The sequence below is a fragment of the Aedes albopictus genome, chromosome 2, assembly GCF_035046485.1.
Source record: "Aedes albopictus strain Foshan chromosome 2, AalbF5, whole genome shotgun sequence".
Taxonomy (NCBI): Eukaryota; Metazoa; Arthropoda; class Insecta; order Diptera; family Culicidae; genus Aedes; species Aedes albopictus.
This window is the reverse complement of record NC_085137.1, coordinates 326,427,750-326,451,615: the sequence shown is the minus strand read 5'-3', so window position 1 is coordinate 326,451,615 and position 23,866 is coordinate 326,427,750. Positions and strand designations below refer to the sequence as shown.

General features: G+C 38.0%; 1 protein-coding gene across 1 annotated transcript in view; it reads left to right on the top strand.

The window, feature by feature from the left end:
- Positions 1-1,945: 1,945 nt before the first annotated feature.
- The window catches only part of LOC109404377 (larval cuticle protein A2B), a 51,592-nt gene continuing 29,671 nt past the window's right edge, over positions 1,946-23,866 (top strand). The window contains exons 1-3 of the mRNA XM_029879878.2: positions 1,946-2,303; positions 10,437-10,533; positions 21,757-21,972. Of these exons, the coding sequence (XP_029735738.1) occupies positions 2,211-2,303; positions 10,437-10,533; positions 21,757-21,972 (406 nt within the window). The 5' untranslated portion in view covers positions 1,946-2,210. The remainder of the gene's footprint in view (positions 2,304-10,436; positions 10,534-21,756; positions 21,973-23,866) is intronic.

Here is a 23,866-nt window from a genome sequence, read left to right as displayed (position 1 = left end):
ATATCAAAAATAAAATTTAATGACATTGATGTAAAAAATTACATTATTTTCGAAAAAGATCCAAAATTGTCAATCCATCATAACTTTTTTCAACGTTTAAAAAGTACCTATGTTTTGATGAATTTTCAAGCATTATTATATTGTTGATAATCGCTTAAAATTTCATTCAATTCGGTTCACTGGTCACCGAGATATGAGTGTTAAAAAATTGATAGTCTTAAAAATAGTTTTTTACCAGAACGGTTATAACTTTGCGAAAGATTAATCAATCGAGCTCAAATTTGTACCACTGATGCACATATAATAGGTTGACAAACGGTCAAAATTTGTGAATATTTGATGCATTCTACGAAAAGTTACAGCATGTTCAACTTTTTTGCGAAAGAAAAAAAAGTTGCCTATCCCAAACATTTTGGCCATCCCCTGTACATTGCTTGTACATTGCTTGTCACACTTTTTAGAATCCCCTCCCCCTCTAAGCGTGACGTGCTTTATGGATGCCTTCTAGTTTTAATGAATCGAAACTCAAACGATTGACATTCTTAACCAGGATCTGTCCTGATATTATTCCTTTTCGCCTCCAGCACACAGACCAGGTTCATCACCTTTCACTGACCGCCAGCATTGAAGTCAGTCTGCAAAGAATGTTTATGAAACTAACTCCCCCAATCACGGATGCTAGTCTAACCCGGAGCAATTCAAACCAGCACGTGCTTAGGATCACTCTCCAGCAGAAACGCTTTTCTAGCCGCCTCTTCGTTGATGCTTTTGTTTTTTACAGAACCTACGGCAAGCTGCAGCACCATCAACTATTGTGGCACAGTGGAATAATGTCAAGAAAAGCAAGCATTTATTATTTTTTTGAAAATTTTGCTTAAATTTAAGGCGGTCATTCCATATACTCACAAATACCTCGACTTCCATCAATCTGATGCATTAATAGTAGCAGTAGTGTTCAGATGATCGAAACATATTATATTCAGCTTTCTATACATGCAAGAAGTGTAAAAGTTGGTTAAAGGCAACGCAGGGTATTTTAATTGATTTCCATATGTTTAAAAACTGTAGAACTATATTTTCATGTGAAACTTAAAAATGTTCTACCTAAAACATTTTGAATTACGGTCCAGAAATTGGCATCTCATGTAGTTATGCATCAAAAATTTTGGTTGTTGACTGAAGTACACGATTTTATTGTTTATTTTGCAAACTAGTGTAATTATGAGAATTATTTCACGAAGTTTGCGGGGAAAACCTGAAGAAGTTTTCGGAAAAATGTTCAAAATTCAAGAAAATAAAGAGATTAATATTTTTTTAGTCAAGTAAAAAAACAGCTTTATACTTTTTTTATGAATTCACGAAAAAAGGTATTATGATATTATACTATTTTTTTCGAACTCATATAAAAAATGTCTAAGAAAACTTTAAGAAATTCACTTTTAATTTTAATTATATTACTAGAAAAAAAAATTAGAACGTGATCAAAAAAATTATTATGCTGGAAAGTTTTTGAGACATTTCCACCAAAAATCAAAAATATACAACGGAGATCAACCCGCCACCGGCTGAAAGTCTTGAGATATTCATTCATTCGAAAATTTACAGGTTGTTTTTTTTTCTCATTCAGAACAATTTTGAACATAAGATGTTTTGTAAAGTCATACAGTGAAATAAATTTCTAGCAACTTTGCACTCTCCAAGCCTCAAAATAATGATAGCTTATCATAGTGATAGAAGATTATCGCGATACTTAACGAAAATCTGTAATAGTTCTAGTGGACATCTGTTCCCATATGTTTTCGGGATTTAGTGAATAGTCAAAATGTGGTCTTAAAGTGTAGTTTTCCTTTAGGTTTCATCTTCTGAAATATAATTCAAACAAGATCGCCTTCCAAAATGCCCCACTGTGTTCCACCGTGAAGCGTGTCTCCGAGAGGTAGCCACCGCATGGCACCCAACCACAGTGGGAAAAAGCAGCATCCACTACTGCCTTCGCCGCCGCCACTGACTGCAGCCACCGACAAACGCGCCGAGAGGAGGAGATCTGAAGCTATATAAAACCAAATTCATCCATCCGTCAACCGTACAGTATCCGATCGCATAAGCGCCAGCGTGGTCGTCCGTCCGAGCGAATTTGTCCGTTAATTAGAACCGTTTGTTGTGATTTGTGACCGAATTGTGATTAGCCGGAAGAAGCAAAAAGAAAAAAAATGGTGTCCCGAGTTGCTGCTACCCTGTTGGTTGCCCTGGCCATGTTTGGATCCAGCGCGCTCGCCCGACCAGGATACGCCGTCGATTATTATGTGAGAAGTTCTGCTAGAATCTTTATTTAAATTGCATTGATGGGCCGCCCTTGCTGATGTTGCTGAGCTGGAAGCATGAAAAGGAAGTTATAGACGGGAAGTTCCTGTTCAGTGGTATTGTTTCGTGGAAGAAGAACTATTCAGAATTGGTGATTTCTACGATTGTGAGCAAGATTATCATTCTTCAAGATGAAAGTGTGTTGTGGGAGAGTTGTCGTTTGCTAAAGTATACTACTAAAGGGTTGGTGCGATTAACATATTCCGCATCGGAATTTTACAAATCTACAGCAACATAATAAATATGTAGCGCAGGCTGGGGTGCAATTCATTACCATGGAACTAGTGTAGGGGAACTGGGGGTAAGACGCCCACGTTAAGGAAGAGTCCAATTTTAATCACGAAACACTTCATAATACATACTTTTTTGGCACTTACATGAAGCACCGACATGTTTCCTTCCAAATGGAAGAAATCATAAACCAGTTTTATGTTTAACTACTGAAAAATTCAATTTTGAAAAAAAGTTTGTTTTCAGAATTTCTGTTTTAATGCGGGGTAAACGTGCCTAGTTTATTGTCAACTGTTATTCTTCGTGAATGGTATACAGTCAACACATAATTATGGATCACCTGTAATTATGGGTCAATTCCATTTAAACGGCATAGTGAACTGTTTTATCAATAATTACTACAAAATGACGCACGGATGTGTGATTAGTAAACTTATTTATAGTAAAAATGTGCTATTGCTTGATTCCAACTTGTAATCTATATAATTTATGCCAGAATTTGGATTCATTATTTTAACGGTTGCAATTGAAAAAATACTGAAAATAACGTGGTTTGCCTAAAACAAGGATGGCGCAACTTGCATCCTTGATAACAAAAAGAACGGAAACAATTGGTTCTTAAATAGCCTGTTTTTTTTTTCTTTTTGAATAGAATGAACATGAGGGCATAGGCTGAAAAAGGGTGCAGCACATACACTATTTGTTAAAAAATGTTTTTTTTTTTTAATTTTTAAACCAAAGCCGTATTTTTAACTTTTAGTGAATTTGCAAACTAAAATAAACAATAATAATAATAATTCTTTGTATTTTGGTTCAAAGAGGTTCATATTTTATTAAAAATTAGGGTTTACGTTTACGATTTTATTTATTTTATTCACGAAATATTTAAGTTTTGTGCCAGAATTTGTTTTTTTTTTGTATCTCAAATTAAGCCTGTTAAGAACATTTTGATGTAGCACTAAACAGTTGAATATGCGTAAAAGAATTGTGTACAAGACCTGCTCTGGCTTGTTGACGCTGTTACTTGGCTGAGGACCTTATTTTTTCATGCATTCCTCTTGCGACACCTCCAGAAGTTTTTTTTTTGGGATTCTTTCAGAAACTTTCAGAAACTGCAGATGTCTTCTGCAGTTAGTGCTGGTATTCAAGCTGGGCCTTTTCCAGGAATTCCAGAAAAGAATATCTCTAAGAATGAATCTTGATATTTCTGTACGGATTCCTCTTTGAATTACTCTTTTAACCCTAAAAGGGATACCTGAGGTCCATTGGACCCCAGGCGCCTTTCAGAGCTCGTCTTTGATGGAACACACTCAGCGAGGTGACGAAACTGAGGACATGAAGGTATCCCTTTTAGGGTTAACTTCGGATTTTCCTAGGGATTCTTCCAGGAATTCCTCTTAAGATTCTTTCAGGAACTTCTCTTAAGAATCCTTCAGAAATTCCCTAAAAGATTCCTTTAGGAATTCTTGCCGACATTCTTTCAGAAATTCTTCTGGGGTTCACTCAGAGATTTCTCCGGGAACCCTTCTAGGAAATCAAAAACTCTCCATTAATTCGTGTTGGCATTTCCCAAACCATTTTTGCCAGGATTCTTCAAGATTTTTTCAGGAATTCCCCAAAGATTTTTTTTAGGAAATTCATCTGAAAATCCAACACAAATTTTTTTCAGAGATTTCAATAGGCATTTCACCAAAGATTCTTCTGAGAAGTAATCCAGCGATTTATCGAGAAATTCTTCCTGAATTGTATACTAGGGAGTAATTCGGGAACTCCTCTATAGGTTTCCTGTAGGATGTCATCCTTTAATCGGGTTACTACTCCAGGAATTCTTCCAGGATTCCTCCAATATATACTCTTGGGGTTTTAGAGGTGTCTCTAAGGATTCTTTGACAAACATTCATTTAAGGATTTTCCAAGCATTCCTCTGTGAACCAAAAAAGATTTGGTCCTTCCTGATTTTCGGATTTAAATGACTGTGTGTAAAAATATTCTATATTTCAATAACCTTCGGATTTTTTGGAACTTTACCCATAGAAGTTGATGCGTAGTCGAATGTACTTGGCGGAATCCAAACTGTTCATTGGCAAAAATAGAATTTTTATCAATGTGAATCATCATACCATTTAAAATAATTGAATGATTGATTGATTTGTCATTATTTAAGAGACTTTCAGCCCTTGGCTGGGTCGTCTCTAGATTTAAAATAAGTTTTTCAAACAGTTAACTGTTAGATGATAATAAGCTTATTGTTACGCTTACTAGAAGCATCGGCAGGATTTTCCAAGAATTTTTCAAAAAAGTATGCCAACTGAAAACATTTGTTAAATATATTAATCAACAATTATAAGCAACTTTCTGGAAGTTTTTTAATGAGAATACAGAAAATTTCGCCATCATCCGGAGCTCTCATATTCTCAAACTTCCTAATAATAGATCTTACTTCGTTAAAATCGGTGGCCAATGAATTGTCGAAAATGTTCTCATGTTTGAGAATGTTTCCGGAGTCGCGGGCTACCTGATGTTCAATTGGACTAGTGAGACCTATGACTGAAATTATGCGCAATTTCAAACTGCTTGGCAAGTTTTTGTGCTTTTTCAGAATTAGTTTATAATATTTGGTTATCCTCTTTCAGCGCAGGAATAGGCTTCTGAGGTTTTTTCAAAACCATTGTCGATTTTTAGAAAGGCTTAGTGTTATGATTTAATTGAGAAACTTGTGCAATTTTTTTTTGTTTCTCAATTCTGTTGAGTGTTTTTCAATTTCCCTCTGAAGATCCTGCCAAATAAATTTCAACGCAGGCTTTCGTTTTCAAGATAGATTAGAAGTTTTAGATCGTCGTCAATAATAACTATGTCGAATTTGACTTCACACTTCGGTATTGACGCGCCTCTAGATTCGACTATAGTACTAGTCAAAATTTTACTTCTATCAGGTATCAGTTTCAGCTATTACTTTTAGTGCCCCGTTACTGCAATGCGTTGATAAGCCACAGTTAACTCACATTTCTGAGTTCTACATATCAGCATAGTTAGTTTCGATCATTTAGCGGATAAACGAAAACTCAACTCACAAGAAATGTACAGTCGGTGGCAAAAATCAGTGTTCAACGGCTGCTTTTTCCACATATGCTCAAGCCTAGTATTTCACCTACCAATAGTGCAATTTGCTGAAAATTTGATACACTATCTTCAAATATAGTAGCCTGATTTTGCTGCATATAACGAACAACAAATGTCTTGAATTGCCAGAATTTCATTGCGTTCTAGTCGGTAGCCAGAAAGTTCCGAAGGGTTGCTCGAATGCTAAAGTGAGTAATCAAGAGTTGATTTCATATAACTTTAAAACGAAAGTTTGTAGCAAGTGATTTTGTTTGACAAACTGATCTGTCTCATAGAAATAAATAACTTCGTGTCGAACAAGTCAACCAAAAACAATAATTCGGTTTCGAAAAAAATGAAGTCTCTAGGTTACTTATCTAGTTTTCGAACAACCCACTGGTATTTATTTTCTTTTTATTTATTTTCTATTTATCAATTGGATCCTGTGCAATTTCGATTGCTCTGGTCAATGGAGTAGCAACTACGAATTGTGCGGTCATCTATGCTCATGCTCATGCTCAACCCACTGGTAATTATTTTCTAGCTACAGGCTAGAATGCAATGGAATTCTGGCAAATTCAAGATTGATCGCGGTCTAAACTTCAAAACAATCGGGTTATTGACAGCTGAGATGAAAGGCCCCTAACTGAAGTATTTCGATGTGATTTTGATGTCTTATTCAAAAAATTAATGAATATCACACGACTAACTCAAAGTGATATGGAATCAGTTAATGTTTTTGTCGAAATATCTGAAAATTTCTACAAAAGAACAAATTTAGTTTTCTGCAAGAAATGAAACACATACACACATAGAGATGGCTCAATGTTAGTGAAATATTATCTGACCCGTTTTGAGCTGCGGAAACGAAGAACTGTATGCTCTTATTCCCATGATATTCACAACAGTGAGCCACAGTTGACTGGTAAGAAACGCCTCCTGTGAATCCTGTGATCGTAGGTTCGTTGTCGAATACCTATGATAATAGGGGGATTCACTTAACAGCTTGGAGCGGACCTGGTGTGATGGTTAGAACACTTGACTATCACGCCGAGGACCTGGGATCGAATCCCACTCCCGACAAACTCGCAAAATGTGAGTTCTTCCTTCGGAAGGGAAGTGAAGTGTGGGTCCCGAGATGAACTAGCCTAGGGCTAAAAATCTCGTTAATACAGATAAAAAAAACTTAACAGCTTAATCGATAAGCTTATCAAACTTATATCGTGCAGCTACAACTGCAAGCAAGGCCATCAGACACTTACGATAGGAGAGAGATAATGCTGGATTACCGAACATGTTTTTATTTCAAAAAACTGAGCAAACCGTTTTAACTGTGTAGCTAAACAATCAATAAATAAACAATTGGTCAATGTGATTACTATCACCACACTCACGTGGTTCACATTATCAAAAACTGTATTTTAACTTCACTTCATTAGCCGAAAACACCAACATTGAGTGTTTCGGGCGTTCACTGTTCGGGGTTGCGCACATGTGATAAATTAAAACGGAATGGGAAATGGAAAAATGAGATAGCAAATTTATTGTAAACTTTATCCTCTATCCACTTACCTACATTAAACTTAGATAAGCAAATAAATCGCAATAGTGTTTTATACTTCTTTAGAATTTCTGCTAAGGAATACTCCAAAAACGTCACCCCCGAGCAGAAGGGAATACCAACAGCATAACAAAATGTGTTATTTTGGCAAAATAACTGAGTAACGCAAAGAGTTATTTTCATGTCATTGACAGACCAGTTCAATAAAAGGTTTTGTCAGTTTCATAACAACTTAATAACAGTGGATTTCTACAATGTTTCAATAACAAATTTTGAATTTAAAAAGTTTTTGAAAACAATATGGATGTAAAATGAGTTATAATATCAGAATCATAAAAATGATATTTTTATCCTCGCAAGGTAGGTATGTAACCCCTAAGTTCGAGGCATTTCAGAGGAAAAAAATGAATTTAGGTTGGTTCCATTTTGAAAATAAAAAGTAATAAACAGCCATGACTAAGGCCATAACCCACTACAGTAGACATTTGTTAACTGCAACATGTTTACATTTCACTTAGCGAACGAAGTTCGGTACAGTAGACGTTCGTTCGGTGCAAACGGTTTATCTGCAATGCTTTTTAAATGCAAGTCCAGTAAGTGCAACAAATTAGCAGTTATCGCACCGACAAACATCAAAATGGTGCGCCATGTTAGCCCAAATGAACAGTCGGATCACGTTCACGGTTATTTATTGTCGTTTGACAACTTGTTGACATCTGTTTGTCGTTGCAGTTACCGGATTTCGTTCGCAAAGTGAAACGTAAACATGTTGCAGTTATCGAACGTCTACTGTAATACAATAATAACAGAACCTGTTCTGCCTATGATCGCATAATTGTCCCATATGAATAGGAAACCCAGCAAATATGGGACTGATATGCGATCATGGGCAGTGTTCTACAACGAAACATCTTATGAAAATATTATTTAAAATTAATATACCAATAGCAGGATCATAACAAAATAAGATTGCGCAACAAAACCTGTTATGGAAAAGTTATGCCTCAATAAGTTAATAATAACAAACCAAGATATAAAAACAGGTGTTGTGATTTAGTTGTTATTGTTTTGATATTCTCTTCTGCTCGGGCACGGATACTTGAAGGGATTTATTATTCAATTCTTCCAAAAAAATTCCACAGTAGTTGCTTTAGAAATATCTCAACAGTTAGGACGGAAGCACGAGATGATTTTCTGATGGAATTCTTAACACAATCCTGGCGATATTTTAGGAAAATTTGCTGCATAATTTAATGAAAGTTTTGTTTATGAATTTCTGAAGAAATTTAGCAAGGAAAACAATAAGAAATTACACTATATTTTTATAAATGTTAAGCTTGGCTGTTCCAGCAGAAAATCTTCCGAGTAGTTCCTGAGCAAACTTTCTTAAATACTGTCGGAAATTTAAAAATATGCAGCTAACGTTTTCAAACAAATCCTCCGAGAAACCCTTCACACAGAGCTTCAGTTACTGCGCACGAAGACCTTCATTGCTTTCGCAAAAGAATCGCTCAAGTATGTATTTTTCAGGAATGTCGCTAGATTTTTCTTTCCAGCGATTCCTTCAATTGTAGAACTTGCTAGCAACAATATATATGGAAGTAAAATAAAGTATATGAACGAATATTGTTACAGAAGGACTATTTTCAAAATTAATAGAAAAAAATGTTGTAATTTAATAGTTTTATTTTCATAGTTTCGATCTTGAAATAAGTAATTGGCAACTAGAATATACTAATAAGTTGGCAACAATGTTCCAAAACTATTGCATTATGTCCATCGAAAATAGTTTCTCTCGAGTTCGTTAAGGACAAACGTCTTGAAATCCCGTTTCAACAGTGCATCAGAACATCAGACGCACAAATCTCAAGAAGCAAGCTTCAAATAACAGTGCATTTTATTATTCTGTTCTTGCTCACTTGTAATAAGCCCTAAATAAGAAGCTCAGGTGCGCTGGTTTTGTTTACGAAGAGACTTGTGCTTTCGAAATCGTGAGTAGGTGCCACAGTCGGCCATTTTGGGATTCTAACAAGTATGTCCTTAAAATATGAGGAGCTCAGAAGCAAAAAGAGTTGAACATTCTTTCAAACATTGTTTAGAATCATTTATGAGTTGTTCTGAAAACGTTTCAGAAATGGTAAGAAAACATATTTAAAAATTCTTCCAGAAGTCTATTCAGAAGTTAATTTCGCTAGAAATACTAACATCGAATCGCCAGGAGTTCCAACTGATCAATAATATTCTGCGAGAGTTTCAGGAACTACGCTCAAAATGTATCTTTTAGTTCCTTCAGGTATTTTCCAATCTACAGGCGATTGTGAATTTGTAAGGCAAACTTCAATAAATTTTGCAATTTAAGTCACTAAGCCATCATTCAACGCAACAATAGATTGAAAGATTTGAGAATTCAAAATCCCAACAATGAAAGCATGTCGACTCAGTTTTCCGAAATAGGTAAAACATAAAATAGTAGATTGCTGTGGAGAAAGTACAAATTAGTTTAAACGTCTAGGGTAATGAATATCTGATAGATAATATTTAACGAGCGGGTAGGTAGTAGCGGCGCAGCCGAAATTTTTATTCGCTTTGCGACATTTCTAACTGAAAATTTGTATTAAAATGATAAACACAGGAATTTCTGATTGTCACCAGAATTCCCTGAGAATTCCAGGATGTTTCCAGGTCGAGTAAAATTCCCTGATAATTCCAGGTTTTCCAGGTTTTTCCAGGTAGTAGACATCCTGCTGGTATATCAAATAAATAAGCAAGGTGAACTAATTCACTGTTTATAATGTTATCAGACACATTTTTTGCGTAATAATCTAGCCAATAAGTTGAAATGCACGAATAAAAATAGTAAAAATAGAAACAAATAATTCGCACGAATAAACCCACATTACCCAATCGTATGCTGTAAAACGGACAATGATTGGTTAATATGGCCATAAAACTTCGTTATGCAAGAAATTACATCAAATCTAGGAATCTCTCGAAGCAACTGCCATAAATGCCTACAACTTCTGAGCAGCATCAGCAACAACGGTACCAGTCGTCTCGGCGCTTTTACGACACATGCTAATAAATCAGAGTATCATCATCACCACCAACATGAACGCGGTTGTGTGGAGATCGTGAATGATCTCATTTGCTAATTTGTTGCTTTTTTCCCATATCACCCAACCAGGATCACCCCAAGTATGCCTTCAACTATGGAGTAGCAGACCACAGCACCGGTGACGTCAAATCACAGCACGAAACCCGAGACGGAGATGTTGTCAAAGGTATGTGTCACATTAGAAATCTTTCAACGCTGCTGGACATAACAATGATCATCCAGTTCCAACAAGGATTAAGCAATCACATGGTCCTTGACGTGTCGGTTTAACATAACGTTCAACAAAACGGTATACAAAACTGCTCCAGTTCTGAGGTTCACTAGTGTCTGTCTCTTTCTACTTAACAATGGACGTTAATCTTCCTCGCAGGTTCCACACCTGTAAGTGGTGCATTCACGCGCGCCCGCGTAAAAACCAGCTACTTATCTCTCACGCCGACAACGACAACGGCGACGATTGCTACCCGACTAATGCACGGCAATTTATTTCAATTTACAACAAGGTACGCGTCGCCGCCGCCGCCGCGGTGCGGTGGTTTGGTGTTGCCTCGAGTTCACTCTTTTCGTATGATCATTATTCACACTCGTCTCGTGTGGCGCTGTTGGTTGGTGGTACGCGCGGTGGCGGTGGGTCTTAACTCGGTGAGAAAAAGGGGCTCGCTACCGACAACCTTCCACCACATGATTGTGTCTTGTAGCCCCGCTGTTATTATGTAGGCACCTTCTGCGAAGATAAGTGAAGCGGATGAGAGTCACCACCACCTCACACAAGCGAACGAGAGATGCGAGGCGATTGTTTTGGTTGGCGCCCTTGGGTGGGTGGATTGAAGTGCGTTCTGGTTGTCATTTTCACAGTTGCATGCTTGAGACCTGCAATGAAGCGGACTGTAAATATGGAAGGTGGTTGTAACAACATGTTAGGTACACATACAATTTGCATATAGTCGTGGATTGTGTGGCCCCTGCTAATTCCTCCGCAGATTGAAATGATGATATTATCTTTGGTGAATGCTGCGAGTGCCACAGCAGGTGGTAAAACGAGAAAAAATGCAACTAATTATCTTCAGATGTTTAATTGTATGGTTGTAAAATGAAAGTCAACTATGCATTTTGAAATACAATAAAATTCAGCAAAACTCAAATTATTAAAGATTAATAATTGATACTTCGTAACCAAATAGGCTCTAGTAGTGATATTCAGACTATTACACCGTTGAGTAGGGTCGCCCGAGGTTATAATGTCTCAGATCTTGATGACGCATTTGCTCGTGACCAGGGTGCAAAATGTTCAAAGTCATTGACTGGAAACAGATCTGTGTGAAGCACAATCAAATGTAATCGAAAAACTAGTATTTTATCAGCAGTTTAACACTTTGTAGCTTGCTTACAAATATTCACTGACTTTCATTCAGTTGACAAACGAGTATCGAGCAGCTGACTGGCAGGCAAGTGAATGAAAATTGCCGTTCCGTGAACTTCAGAGCGTCTTCTCGAAAATTTTTAGCACTGCTCGACCAAACATGCAGATGCGTAACAAAGTTTTAGGAACGAAGACACATAGGGTTTTATGACGTATCCAAACTTATGAACGTTTTTGGTTCGTTGGTGTTCTTGGACGTGATGAACCAATCCCGCTCATCAGGTATCAGAAGGCCGGCTCCAGAGGCACGTTATCCTCCATTTGGGACATTTGTGCCAACGCCATAGTAAATAATATTTCATCATCTACCTGAGCGAAAAGGAAGGGAATCGGGATTATGATGGGAATAGGGACAGGTAGACAAATAAGAAAAGATACCCTGGAAGAGGGCACTAACGCAAAAGCGATTAAACAGCGCCCTGAAAAGGACGCTATAATAACACACAAAGCGTAAAGAGAACCTATAGCTATTTATCTCAGCGAATTACGAACAGTAGAACATCAAGGGCCCATATAGCCGAGGCGGTAAACGCACGGGTATTCAGCATGACCATGCTGAGGGTGACGGGTTCGATTCCCGGTCGGTCCAGGATCTTTTCGTAAAGGAAATTTCCTTGACTTCCTTGGGCATAGAGTATCTTCGTGCCTGCCACACGATATACGCATGCAAAATGGTCATTGGCAGAGGAAGCTCTCAGTTAATAACTGTGGAAGTGCTCATAGAACACTAAGCTGAGAAGCAGGCTTTGTCCCAGTGAGGACGTTACGCCAAGAAGAGAGAGAGAGAACATCCTGAATATTCAGATTTCTGAAGTCAGTTTCACGTAATAAGTGTTTACCGAATATTCGGAAACAAAGTTGAGCAAAAACTGGACAGTTACATATTAAATGATACCCATAATATCCATAATCGGATTAACAGCTATCACAAACTAATGAATCAGCTTGCTGAATATTCGCCATGTGATAGCTAAGTCGGCAGTGGCCAGACAATGCTTTGATCAGCATGCTGCAATTCTGCTTTGATGGATTAGTTAGATACTTTGCAACCCCCTAGAGATGGCTCAGTACAATACAATTTTGTTTGACGACATGACTCCAAACTATTCCAGTATTGTCTGTGTTGAGTGGCAGCTCAGGTGTCAATCTGAAGCTTAACCCAAAACGTCGATATTAGAATAGCCGGCTCAGGGTCAATGAAGTCATGCGAGCTAACTCATCAGCCATTTCCATCGATGGAAGAATGGTTAGGTACCCATTTGCTGAATTCAGCTCCTCGATTTGAGTTCGACAAGAGATAACTATCTTCGACCTAGAGTTGGCCGAAGCAAGTGCTTTAATAGCAGCCAGGCTATCTGAACAGAAGTATATTACTTTGTCCATTGCGGGCTGCTGAAGTGTCTATTGCACTCCGCACATAAGAGCAAAGACTTTGACCTGACTAACAGTGCAGTGTCTACCAAGTGAGTAAGACGGATACAGCCTGAGCTCACGAAAATAAATACCAGCACCTGCTCGACCTTCGATAAGAGAGTCATTAGTGTAACATACAATGCCGTCTGAAATCCTTCTTTCCAGATAACCAGATGTCCACTCTTCCCGGGAAGAGAATCTCGTGGAAAATTACAAGCAATTGTAAGATAACTTGGAGCAAGGACATCTTTGTCCCAATTCACCAAACGTGGAAACAACTAGGTGTGTGTTGAACTGCCCATAGGCGGTGAGTGCAAGAAAGTGCTTCTTGTTTGAGATGAATGTGTAGTGGGGCAACGTCAAAGAGAACTTCGAGCGTTGCCGTGGGAGTTGAAGAGAACGCTCCAGACATCGTCATTATGCATATTCTTTGGAGATGGGCTAATTTTGATGGGACCGATCTCACTTCGCCCTTTTGCCACCACACAAGACATCCATAGATCAACATTGAACGAACAACAGTTGTGTAAATCCATTTAATATACTTGGGTTTTAGACCACAAGTTATATCAAAGGTTCACCGGCATTGCCCGAAGGCCATACAAGCTTTCTTGATTCTGAACTCAATGTGAGGTGTCCAGAAAAGCTTGGCAACAAGAATGATTCCAACGTACTTAACCTGTTCAGTCACATTGATTTCAGAATCAAAGAGATGCAAAGGTCGAACACCATTACGGTTTCGCTTTTCCGTGAAAAGAACAATAGATGTTTTACTCGGATTAACCGAAAGGCCATTTTGGCGACACCAACCCTTAACTACCTGAAGAGCGTTTTGCATCAGGTCGAAAAGGGTGCTGATGCACATACCGACTAACAATGTTAGGTAGTCGTTGTCAAAACCATAAGTAGGAAAACCGCTATTATTAAGTTGCCTCAATAGCGTATCTGCCAAGAGATTCCACAAAAGTGGTGATAAGACTCCCCCTTGGGGGCATCCACAAACACTCAATTTCCTAATTGCCGCTTGACTCAATGTCGAGAAGAGATGTATTTCAGCATTTGGTGAATCCAATTGGAAATCATATACCATGACCCCGTGTGGCGTTCAAAATGGCATCGTAAGGCACGTTGTCAAAGGCACCCTCGATGTCTAAGAAAACACCCAAGCAGGATTGCTTTTGAGCGATTGCCTTCTCGCTATCGTAAATAACCTTGTGTTAAAGAGTCACAGTGGACTTTTCAGATTGGTAAGCGTGTTGGTTTACATGAAGAGACACGTTGGCCAGATGAACATTAAGGATGTGATGATCGATCATGCATTCTAAGCATTTCAGAAGAAAAGAGGTCAAACTCTTTGCTACTTCATACGACGCACAACCCACTTTCGGAATAAACTTTACAGTAATATCCCGCCAGGATTTGGGAATATACTCTGTAGCAAAACTGCAAACAAGTAGTTTTTGCCTTTCTCGTACACCAAGGTGTACCGAAAGGCTATATGTTCACTCCAAAAATGAAATTTTGATAGAACCCCCTTAGGGCCAAGTCTTATATACCAATCGACTCAGCTCGACGAGTTGAGATGATGTCTGTGTGTATGTATGTGTGTGTGTATGTATGTGTGTGCGTGTGTATATGTGTATGTGTACAAAAATGTCACCTCACTTTTGGATAGTAAATATCATCCGATTTCAACGCTTTTGTTTTCAATCGACGCGGAATATTGTCGCATTGTTTCCTATTGAAAATGGGTTGAATCGGTCCAGCCGTTCCGGAGTTATGGCCATTTAGGTGTTCCGGACCGGTACCCCAGGAAGGGGCCATATATGAGATTGCAACAAACCCATGCATGCGACCCATCTAACCACGACATTTTCGATTATCTGACGAACGGTAAGCAGGAAAATAGTCGCAGATTATATCTGAACCGGTAGTGTTCCGGAACCGGTTCTGGGTATCCCGCCGGAAGTGGCCAAATATAAAAATGAACCAAACCCATGCATGCGACACATCAAATTGCAGCTTTTTGTATAACCTGATGAACGGTAGACAGGAAAATTGTCTCGGACCATATCTAAACCGGTAGCATACCGGAACCGGTTCCGGGTGTCCCACTGTAAGTGGCCAAATGTAAAAGTGAAACAAACCCATGCATACGACATATCAATTCACCGCTTTTTATGTAACCTGATGAATGGTTAACAGGAAAATAGTCTCAGACCATATCTGATCCGGTAGTGTTTCGGAACCGGTTCCGGGTATCCCGCCGGAAGTGACCAAATATAAAAGAGAACCAAACTCATGCATGCGACACATAAAATCGCAGTTTTTTCTATAACCTGATGAACGATAAATAGGAAAATAGTCGCAGACTATATCTGTACCGGTAGTGTTGCAGAACCGGTTCCGGGTGTCTCACCGGAAGTGGCCAAATATAAAAGTGAAACAAACCCATGCATGCGACACATCAAATCACCGCCTTTTCTGTAACCTGATGAATGGTAAACAGGAAAATAGTCGCAGACCATATCTGATCCAATAGAGTTCCGGAACTGGTTCCGGGTATCCCGCCGGAAGTGGCCAATTATAAAAATGAACCAAACCCATGCATGCGACACATCAAATCGGCGCTTTTTCTATAACCTGAGGAACGGTAAGCAGGAAAATAGTCTCAGATCATATCTAAACCGGCAGCATCCCGGAACCGGTTCCTGGTGTCCCGCCGGAAGTGGTCGAATTCATACATGCGACACATCAAATCATGGCCTATTCGATAACTTGTACGATCAGCAAGAAAATAAGCTACGCCCACATTAGAAACTACTGATAGTGTTCCGGAATCGATTTGAGGTATCTCGCTGAAAGTAGCCGAATGTAAAAGAGAACCAAAAAAATATTCGCGACACATCAAATGGCTTTTAAGGTATCCTGATGAACGGTTACCAAGAAAAATATCTCAGATCATGCTTGGGAAAACTAGTAGTGTCCCGGAATCGGTTCCCGGTGTCCCTCTGGATGTGGTCAAATGTAGAAGGGAACCCAACTCCATGCATGCGCTTCATCAAACCGCGGTTTTTTCGATAAGCTGATGAAAGGTTTTCAAGAAAACCAGCTCAGATTACGTTAGAGACCACCGATAGTACACTGAAACCTCCATTTAAGTCGATGCATGGCTGATCGAAAATAATTTTTACCGTACAAGCAATGACAAAACTAAAGACTTTTATATTTTTTAACACTTTGCTTGACAAAAGAGATTTGTCAAAAAATATAAAACTGTATAGTTTAGTCATTGCTTGCACGGTAAAAATTATTTTCGATCAGACATGCATCGACTTAAATGGAGGTTTCAGTGTATTCCACAACCGGTTTCAGGTGTCTCGCCGGAATTGGTCAAATGTAAAAATGAACCATGTAAATTTTCTGGAACCGGGGGTGTCCCACTGGAAGTGGACATACATAAAAGTGAATCAAACCCATGCTTCCGGTAAATAAATAAATAAATAAATAAATAAATAAATAAATAAATAAATACTCAGATTACATAAGAGGCTACTGGTGGTGTTGCAGAAGCAGCGTTGGGTGCTTTAGCGAAATTACGAAAGTGAACTAAATGAATGCAAGCGATAGATATGTGTAAGAGAACCAAAAACCTAAAAAAAACTAAAGCGATCTCATCAAATCATACCATTTTAGATTCCTGAGACGTAAATTTACAGTAGGATGGATCAACGTTGTATGGAAAAATTAAAATTTAAGCGCATCAGCCCGGAACATTCTTTTAAATCTTTATTTGTGTCTAAAATTACTACGCAAAATTTTGATGCGGCTGGAGGGCGAGCTTTGTAATGTGGTTGATATTTGAATGTGATATAGCATTGGCAATTCAAATTACTCCATTACACATTCTACATGAATTTCGCTACCAATCATAATAAAATATAGTATAAAATGTGCAGACAAAACTTTGTCAAAGTGTTCTGTGGAAAAAGTTTCATCCTGGCTAGTAACTATCATCTTAGTATGAATCAGCCTTCAGTGAAGGTGGTCAAGCAGTCCACTGAAAGGACTGATACTTTCAGCTCTGCCTATACGTTGAACATAAAGTCGGAATAAGAGCCCCAATTCAATGATGACCTTGATAAAAATTTTGAATTTTCTAAATAAAATATTCTCATGATTCAGAAATTCGTAGGTGGTACAGTCCCAGATCGCTGTTATGAGCATTTCCCCCTTCTCGTCCATTACCAAAGCATAGAGATTTGGGGCTGATCACTGACTCTAAGGCAAGATTGATTGCGTCGACGGAAAGATCATGAGTACATATTCGACGAGAAAGGCACTATCACCACTAGGTGGATAAATCTGGTTTTTTTTTCAAAACATGTTTGAAATAATGAAATCCCTTCTGAAGTAAAATAGGATAAATCCCATCTGCCCCAGGAGATTTGAAAGGAACACAGCTTTTTAGTGCTCATTCAATCGATTTTAAAGTTATGATACTCCGAGCTGAAGCTAAAAAATTATAACTACAAGAAAAGTTCATCCGAAGATATAATATCCACACACCCGGGGAAATGTGCACTGAATAAACATTTCAAAACTTCCTCATCAGAGGAAGTGAAATCACCATTTGGCAAACAAAGTTCGTTCACTTGAAAGCCCTTAGATTTTTCAAAGATTTTGTTCAATCGACTGACTTCACTCAAACTGGAAACATTTGTACAAAGCTTTTTTCCAGCCGGATCGTTCAGCAGACCGAAGAGCTTTCTGGTAGGCCTTGCGAGCCGACCTGTAAGCCTCCGATCCAACCAAACGTCGTCTGTTCCGACTCTTTCTGCATTGTTTCCTGAACTTCGCCAGATCAGAGTTCCACCAAGGGGTTCCTCTTGTGGTCTTTACAGACCACAGATGGCAAGCTTCTTCAAAAGCTTCCATGATGAAGGCCGTTGTAGTATCAACGGCATCATCTAAATCACTTGGAGTGTTAATGGATAGTGAGTATCCATGACATTTGGCTGCAACCAAATCAGTAAAGAGATCCCAGTTGGTTGACCGAGGATTCCTAAAACGCAAAGTTTGCGAAGTAACATTCACATGTTCAAACAAGATGTAGCGATGGTCAGATAAAGATTCTTCATCTGACACATGCCAATTGGTCAGCTCATGACTAACTCTGCTAGAGTAAAGCAGTATGACTAACACCTCCTCTCTAGCAGATACCATGAAGGTTGGGCGGTTGCCTATGTTAAGTAATCCAAGATCTGTACTGCTTAAGTATTCCATCAAACTGGAGACTCTCAAATTGATGTATGAGATGCCCCAGATTAGGGTAATTCATGTATTTTGGACAGGCTGAAGACAACGTTGGGAAGATCATCCCCTAGCTTCCTTAGAAAGTAATTGATCATTTCGCAAAGTTACTAATACGCTTATACTATGATAGTACTTTGCGTTCCTGGTGACAAAAACCTTAACGAAAGCATTTTAAGCTGAGAAAATCACAATTTCCAATCGCCTGTTAGAACTGCTATTTGGACACCGAATATATGTTTTGGACACCCTCAGGTATATATAATTTGGACAGGGCAATTATCTCAATGTTTAGCCATGAATACTGCTAAATCATGGAAGTAACATAAATTAACAAATATTTTCTTACGAATAATCAAATTTCTCCGCTTAACAGGCATCTATTTTGAGAACTATTACAGTTTTTGTTAAAATCCAGGAAACATCGCCAGACCCACAGAATACGCCTCCAAGTATGCAATTGTACAGCATCCCCATGTAGTTAGTCAGATGACCAAAATATATTTACAGTAGAAAACTTGTAATGTATTTTGGACACCACCTATTTTAAGCGTTCTAGATTAATGTTAAGAGATTGGCTGCCTAATGCTTCTTAATTGAACATTTTTCATTGCAATAACGCTTTTAAATTTCTTACAATTATTAATTCAACGATTTTGAGGTGAATATTGTATGTGACTGTGAAGTGTATGTCGTCTTGCATACCTGTGCATTTGAGGGGTTTTAGTGAAATAATTTACATTTTCGATAATTTTGAAGTAAATTCTTAATTGTTAAGCGTATTTTCACCGTAAGTCATCAGAATAGGGTCTACTTGATCCAATAATCGATATTGAGAAGTATCTACTTTTATAAGCTCTCCGGAACAAGACATACAACGCCGTGCCTGTCCAAATTACATACATGTCCAAATTATATTTTTTACCCTATATGGTCAGCATTAGCATCACTGCCAACAATTAGCGGAAGGCCTTTTGAAGTGCAGTATGCGATGACTTGTTTGAAAGCATCCGTAGGGGATGGTTTAACATGCAGTAAATAAACCGAACAATAAACGTATTTCCTGTTGAGGTTTCCAACAGATAAATCGATTGTGATAGCACATACATCTCTAGTGGTTAGTTCAGAGATGAGTGTAGCAACGATTGCGTTGTTGACAAGCACACATGCTCGAGGCATGACACGCGAGTTTGCCATTTACTTTTTACTGAAAGTAGCAAACACCGGATTCACAAGGTGCCCTGGATATGAATTCCGCTTACGAAAGTAAGGTTCTTGGACCAAGGCCACTTGGGCTGCACCATTTTGCATAAGTCTGCAAAGATTGATCGTTTCTGTGCTTTTGTGCTGAAGGTTGATCTGAGCTATCCTAACCGTAGCCACTACCCAAACTAGGCAAGATTAAACTCTTAAAACAATCACAGCACAAAAAAGAACAGCAACAATAAAGCTAGATCGGTATCGATTTGAATGCGCCAAAGGCGAGGATGCACAGAATACACTGTGTAAAACGTGTAATGCGAAACCATATAGGTGAAAATTTAGGGTAATTAATAACATCTTCATAACCCCGCCCTTATTTAGCTCAAGTATGAGATTGAAGAAGGGCAGTTGCCTGTCTCGGAGACACACAAGGTCCACCGCGCAATTGCTCCGGTTAGCGCAGTAAGGGTAAAATACTGTGGAGGGTGCCCTGGTACTCCACAGGCTCCGTTTGCGATTAGGTTTTTATTAGACCCCTCTAACCATTCATTTCTAGACACGGCAAACATAAGCCGCATAACACCTTGAATTAATGGTCACCTGATTAGTGGACTCCCTACCACCGGAATAGGCGGTCCGTAGGGCTATTCTTAGGCAGTTGAACCAACCGCTACCGACACTACACAGCTATCTATGCTGATCGAGAAAAGAAGTTATTATTGATGATCAACTTCATACGGGTCCGAAAAGCCGACTTACTTCAGGATTCTCTCCAATAGCCAATATCTTTAGTAATATGTACCTCCTCGAATTTTTCAAAAAATCTTTTAAATTTTTTTTTCTAAAATATTTTTTAGGACTTTTTTTTAAGAATTCCTTAAAAATTTCTTAAGATTTTCTTCCAGAAAAAAAAGATTTTTTTCATTATGAGATTATGTGATTGGGCAGCTGTTCCCCTTTGAATTACACACGTGCAATGACGGGTCCGATCACTTTTGCACATTTTGAACGCCTTATCACGCTTTTTTTTCTGAAATTGATTGATTGATTTGTCTTTATTAAAGAGACTTTCAGCCTTTGGTTGGTTCGTCTCTCTTTTTTTTTTTTCTGAAAGACTTTCTTTGATTTCTTCAAAATTTTCCCTTGAGTTCTTCCAGGTATTCCCCAGAACTTCTTTGAAGACTTCCTCCAGAAGATCAAACGGGCATTTGACTAGAGTGTTCTTTGCAAATTTCTTTAGGAATTCATTCAGAGATTGCATCAGAAATCCGTTTAAAAAAATTTCCATGGTTTCTTTCAGAAGGCTATTGCAAAAGCAATAGTTTTATTTCAGGAAAAAAAAACTATTACTTTTGCTTCTAGCTTAGATTTTTTACAAATTAAGGGGCAATAAACCCCACATACACCCATAGTATGATAGGCAAAACTACTTGAAACATATTACATAAACAAAACAAGTACGTGCTTCGGCTCGGTTGATGATTACTGTGTCAAGATAATCCCAGGTTCTTAGCGAACCAATAAAAGCTCATCATCTCAACAGCCATTATAATTCGGCTTAGCTTTTCTGACGGCACACTGAGCATCTAACTATATCCACTAATTCTCTTCGCATCGGCGCTCATAAATCACTTCGTTCGCAACTCGTAGTAAACCACAACTCGTGCCACCCATCGCAAAAACGCGCATTTGTTAACGTAAATACTTAATAGGCGACTTCATCGTCAAGTTTCAACCGTCCTAAAGCTGGCTCCCAACGTTCGTACTTTACGTTTATCGCTTATTTCATTCAGCTTGATCTACCGCCCTCCATTCATGAGTAGCAACCCGATGTTGCGTTGCTGTTTCTCAAGCTCCGAAACCAGTCGCTGCGTTGCGGCGACCTTAACCTAGGTTGTAGTTTGCAGCAAACACCGCCCGATGGAATTAGGAAAACCCTTTCCTGAAGTGGCATGATTTCGTTTTGTTCCATTTCTGCATTCCACCGTTCGTTCATTGACTTTTTTACATAGTTTCGTTTCTGCTTCTTCCCCATTGCAGGTCAATACTCGCTGGTGGAACCGGACGGTTCCGTCCGTACCGTGGACTACACAGCTGATCCAATCAATGGATTCAACGCTGTTGTATCGAAAACCGCCCCTCTGATCCATCACCACGCCCCGGTGGTGAAACATGTCGCGCCCGTTGTGAAGCACGTCGTTCCCGCGCCCCTGCCCCTGCCGGCCCACAAGGTGGTCTACGCTCATGAGCCAGTGGGTAAGTAGCAGCAGAACTATAGGGCCATCAGTTATTTCATAAATTCAAATTCTTCGTACCTACCGTGAAACGGGGTAACTTTGCGGCAGGCATTGTACATTTTACCTAATAACTATGATTCCTTCAATCAGATAAGGCAAACGTGGATCAAAACTAACCATATGAAAGTTCAAAGATGTATTTTCATTACAATCAAAAATTCTCTTGGAGTTCTGCAGGTAACCCGACTAGAAAAATTATATCAAGTTTGTAACATATTGTAATATGATGTTATAAACATTTTTAATAACTTGTTATATAAACTAGATGCAGGATGATGTTAAAATAACTAAAATTGTAACAAAAAGTACTCTGGTGTAATCAAGAAAATAACTTATAGTGTTATGAACAGATCAAAATTAAACAAAACGTGATATGAATCTCAGCTTCAAAATAACTAGTTTCTATCAAAATTTGGTACAACTTTGTAATTTTGTAAAGAATCGAAACTTAAGTCTATTAAATTGAGTTATAATCAGATTTTATAACATATTGTGTTATAATATTTACAGGAGATAGACAAAATGATCAGGACACGCAAAATTTTCACTTTACAAAAAATGTTCAACTAGCTATAACTTTTCGAAAAGTGCATCGAATATTCTCAAATTTTTACTGTAAGTTCTTCAACTAGTTGTGTATCAGTGGACAAAATTTGGAAAAGATCGGACAATTCTTCACGAAGTTATAAAGATTTTAGAAAAAGATAAAATTATCCGATAGCCAACTTAGAGCTGTTATACCTCCGGATTCAATGAACCGATTGCAATGAAATTTTGATCATTCATGACTTATATAATGAACTCTGGAAAACATTTGACTTAACTTGAAATTTTTAACAAGCGAAAAAGTTATATCGATTTAATTTTTTTCACGATTTTTGACTACATTGGTCTATTTTTATTATGCACCCATTACTTTTTCAATTTATTGGCGGCTATGTTGTTACTTTCCTTCAAAACGCATTTATATATAAGTCAATTAGAGGGAAACTAAATGAACTATAATTTGCATCTTGAATTTTGAAACGATGTTGATGTTTTGGATAATTTGGTGTTTTATTAGAAAAATAATCTAATCGTTATAATTTTCTTCCGTGTTAAGAATATTAAGTTAAGTCAATGGTTTTTCATAGCTCATTGTATAAGTCATTAATGGTCAAAATTTCATTACATTCGGTTAATTGAATCTGGAGATATAACAGCTCAAAGTCGGCTATCGGATAATTTTACCATTTTCAAAAATCTTTATAACTTCGTGAAGAATTGTCCGATATTTTCCAAATTTTGTCCACTGATACACAACTAGTTGAAGAACTTACAGTAAAAATTTGAGAATATTTGATGCACTTTTCGAATAGTTACAGCTAATTAAACATTTTTTGAAAAGTGAAAATTTTGCCTGTCCCGATCATTTTGTCTATCCCCTGTATGTACCAAATGTTTCTAACAGAAGTATAACACAATAAGTTATGAATATCAGAATTAGTTAGAAAGATGTTACATTTTTGTTAGAAACTTCTAGTCGGGAATTCAAACAAATTCCCACAGATTACTTGAAACTTTGGCGATTTTTTTCAAGAGTTCATCTAGAAACTTCTTATGGAATTCGTGATGTACCGTTCGTATGAAGCACATGTAAGAATGAAAACAACATATTTTTCACAATTTATTTGCAACTGAAATCGTTAGCATTATGAAACATTACGCAACTTATTCCAGATGCATTATGAGCCGGTGAGTTGTGCAAGTACAATTGCGTTCATAAAAATAGCAGTGAAAGCCGTTTTCCATACTAAATGACCAACTTTGACATGCTGTAACTTTGTTCTCCTATGAGCGATTGAGCTGAAATT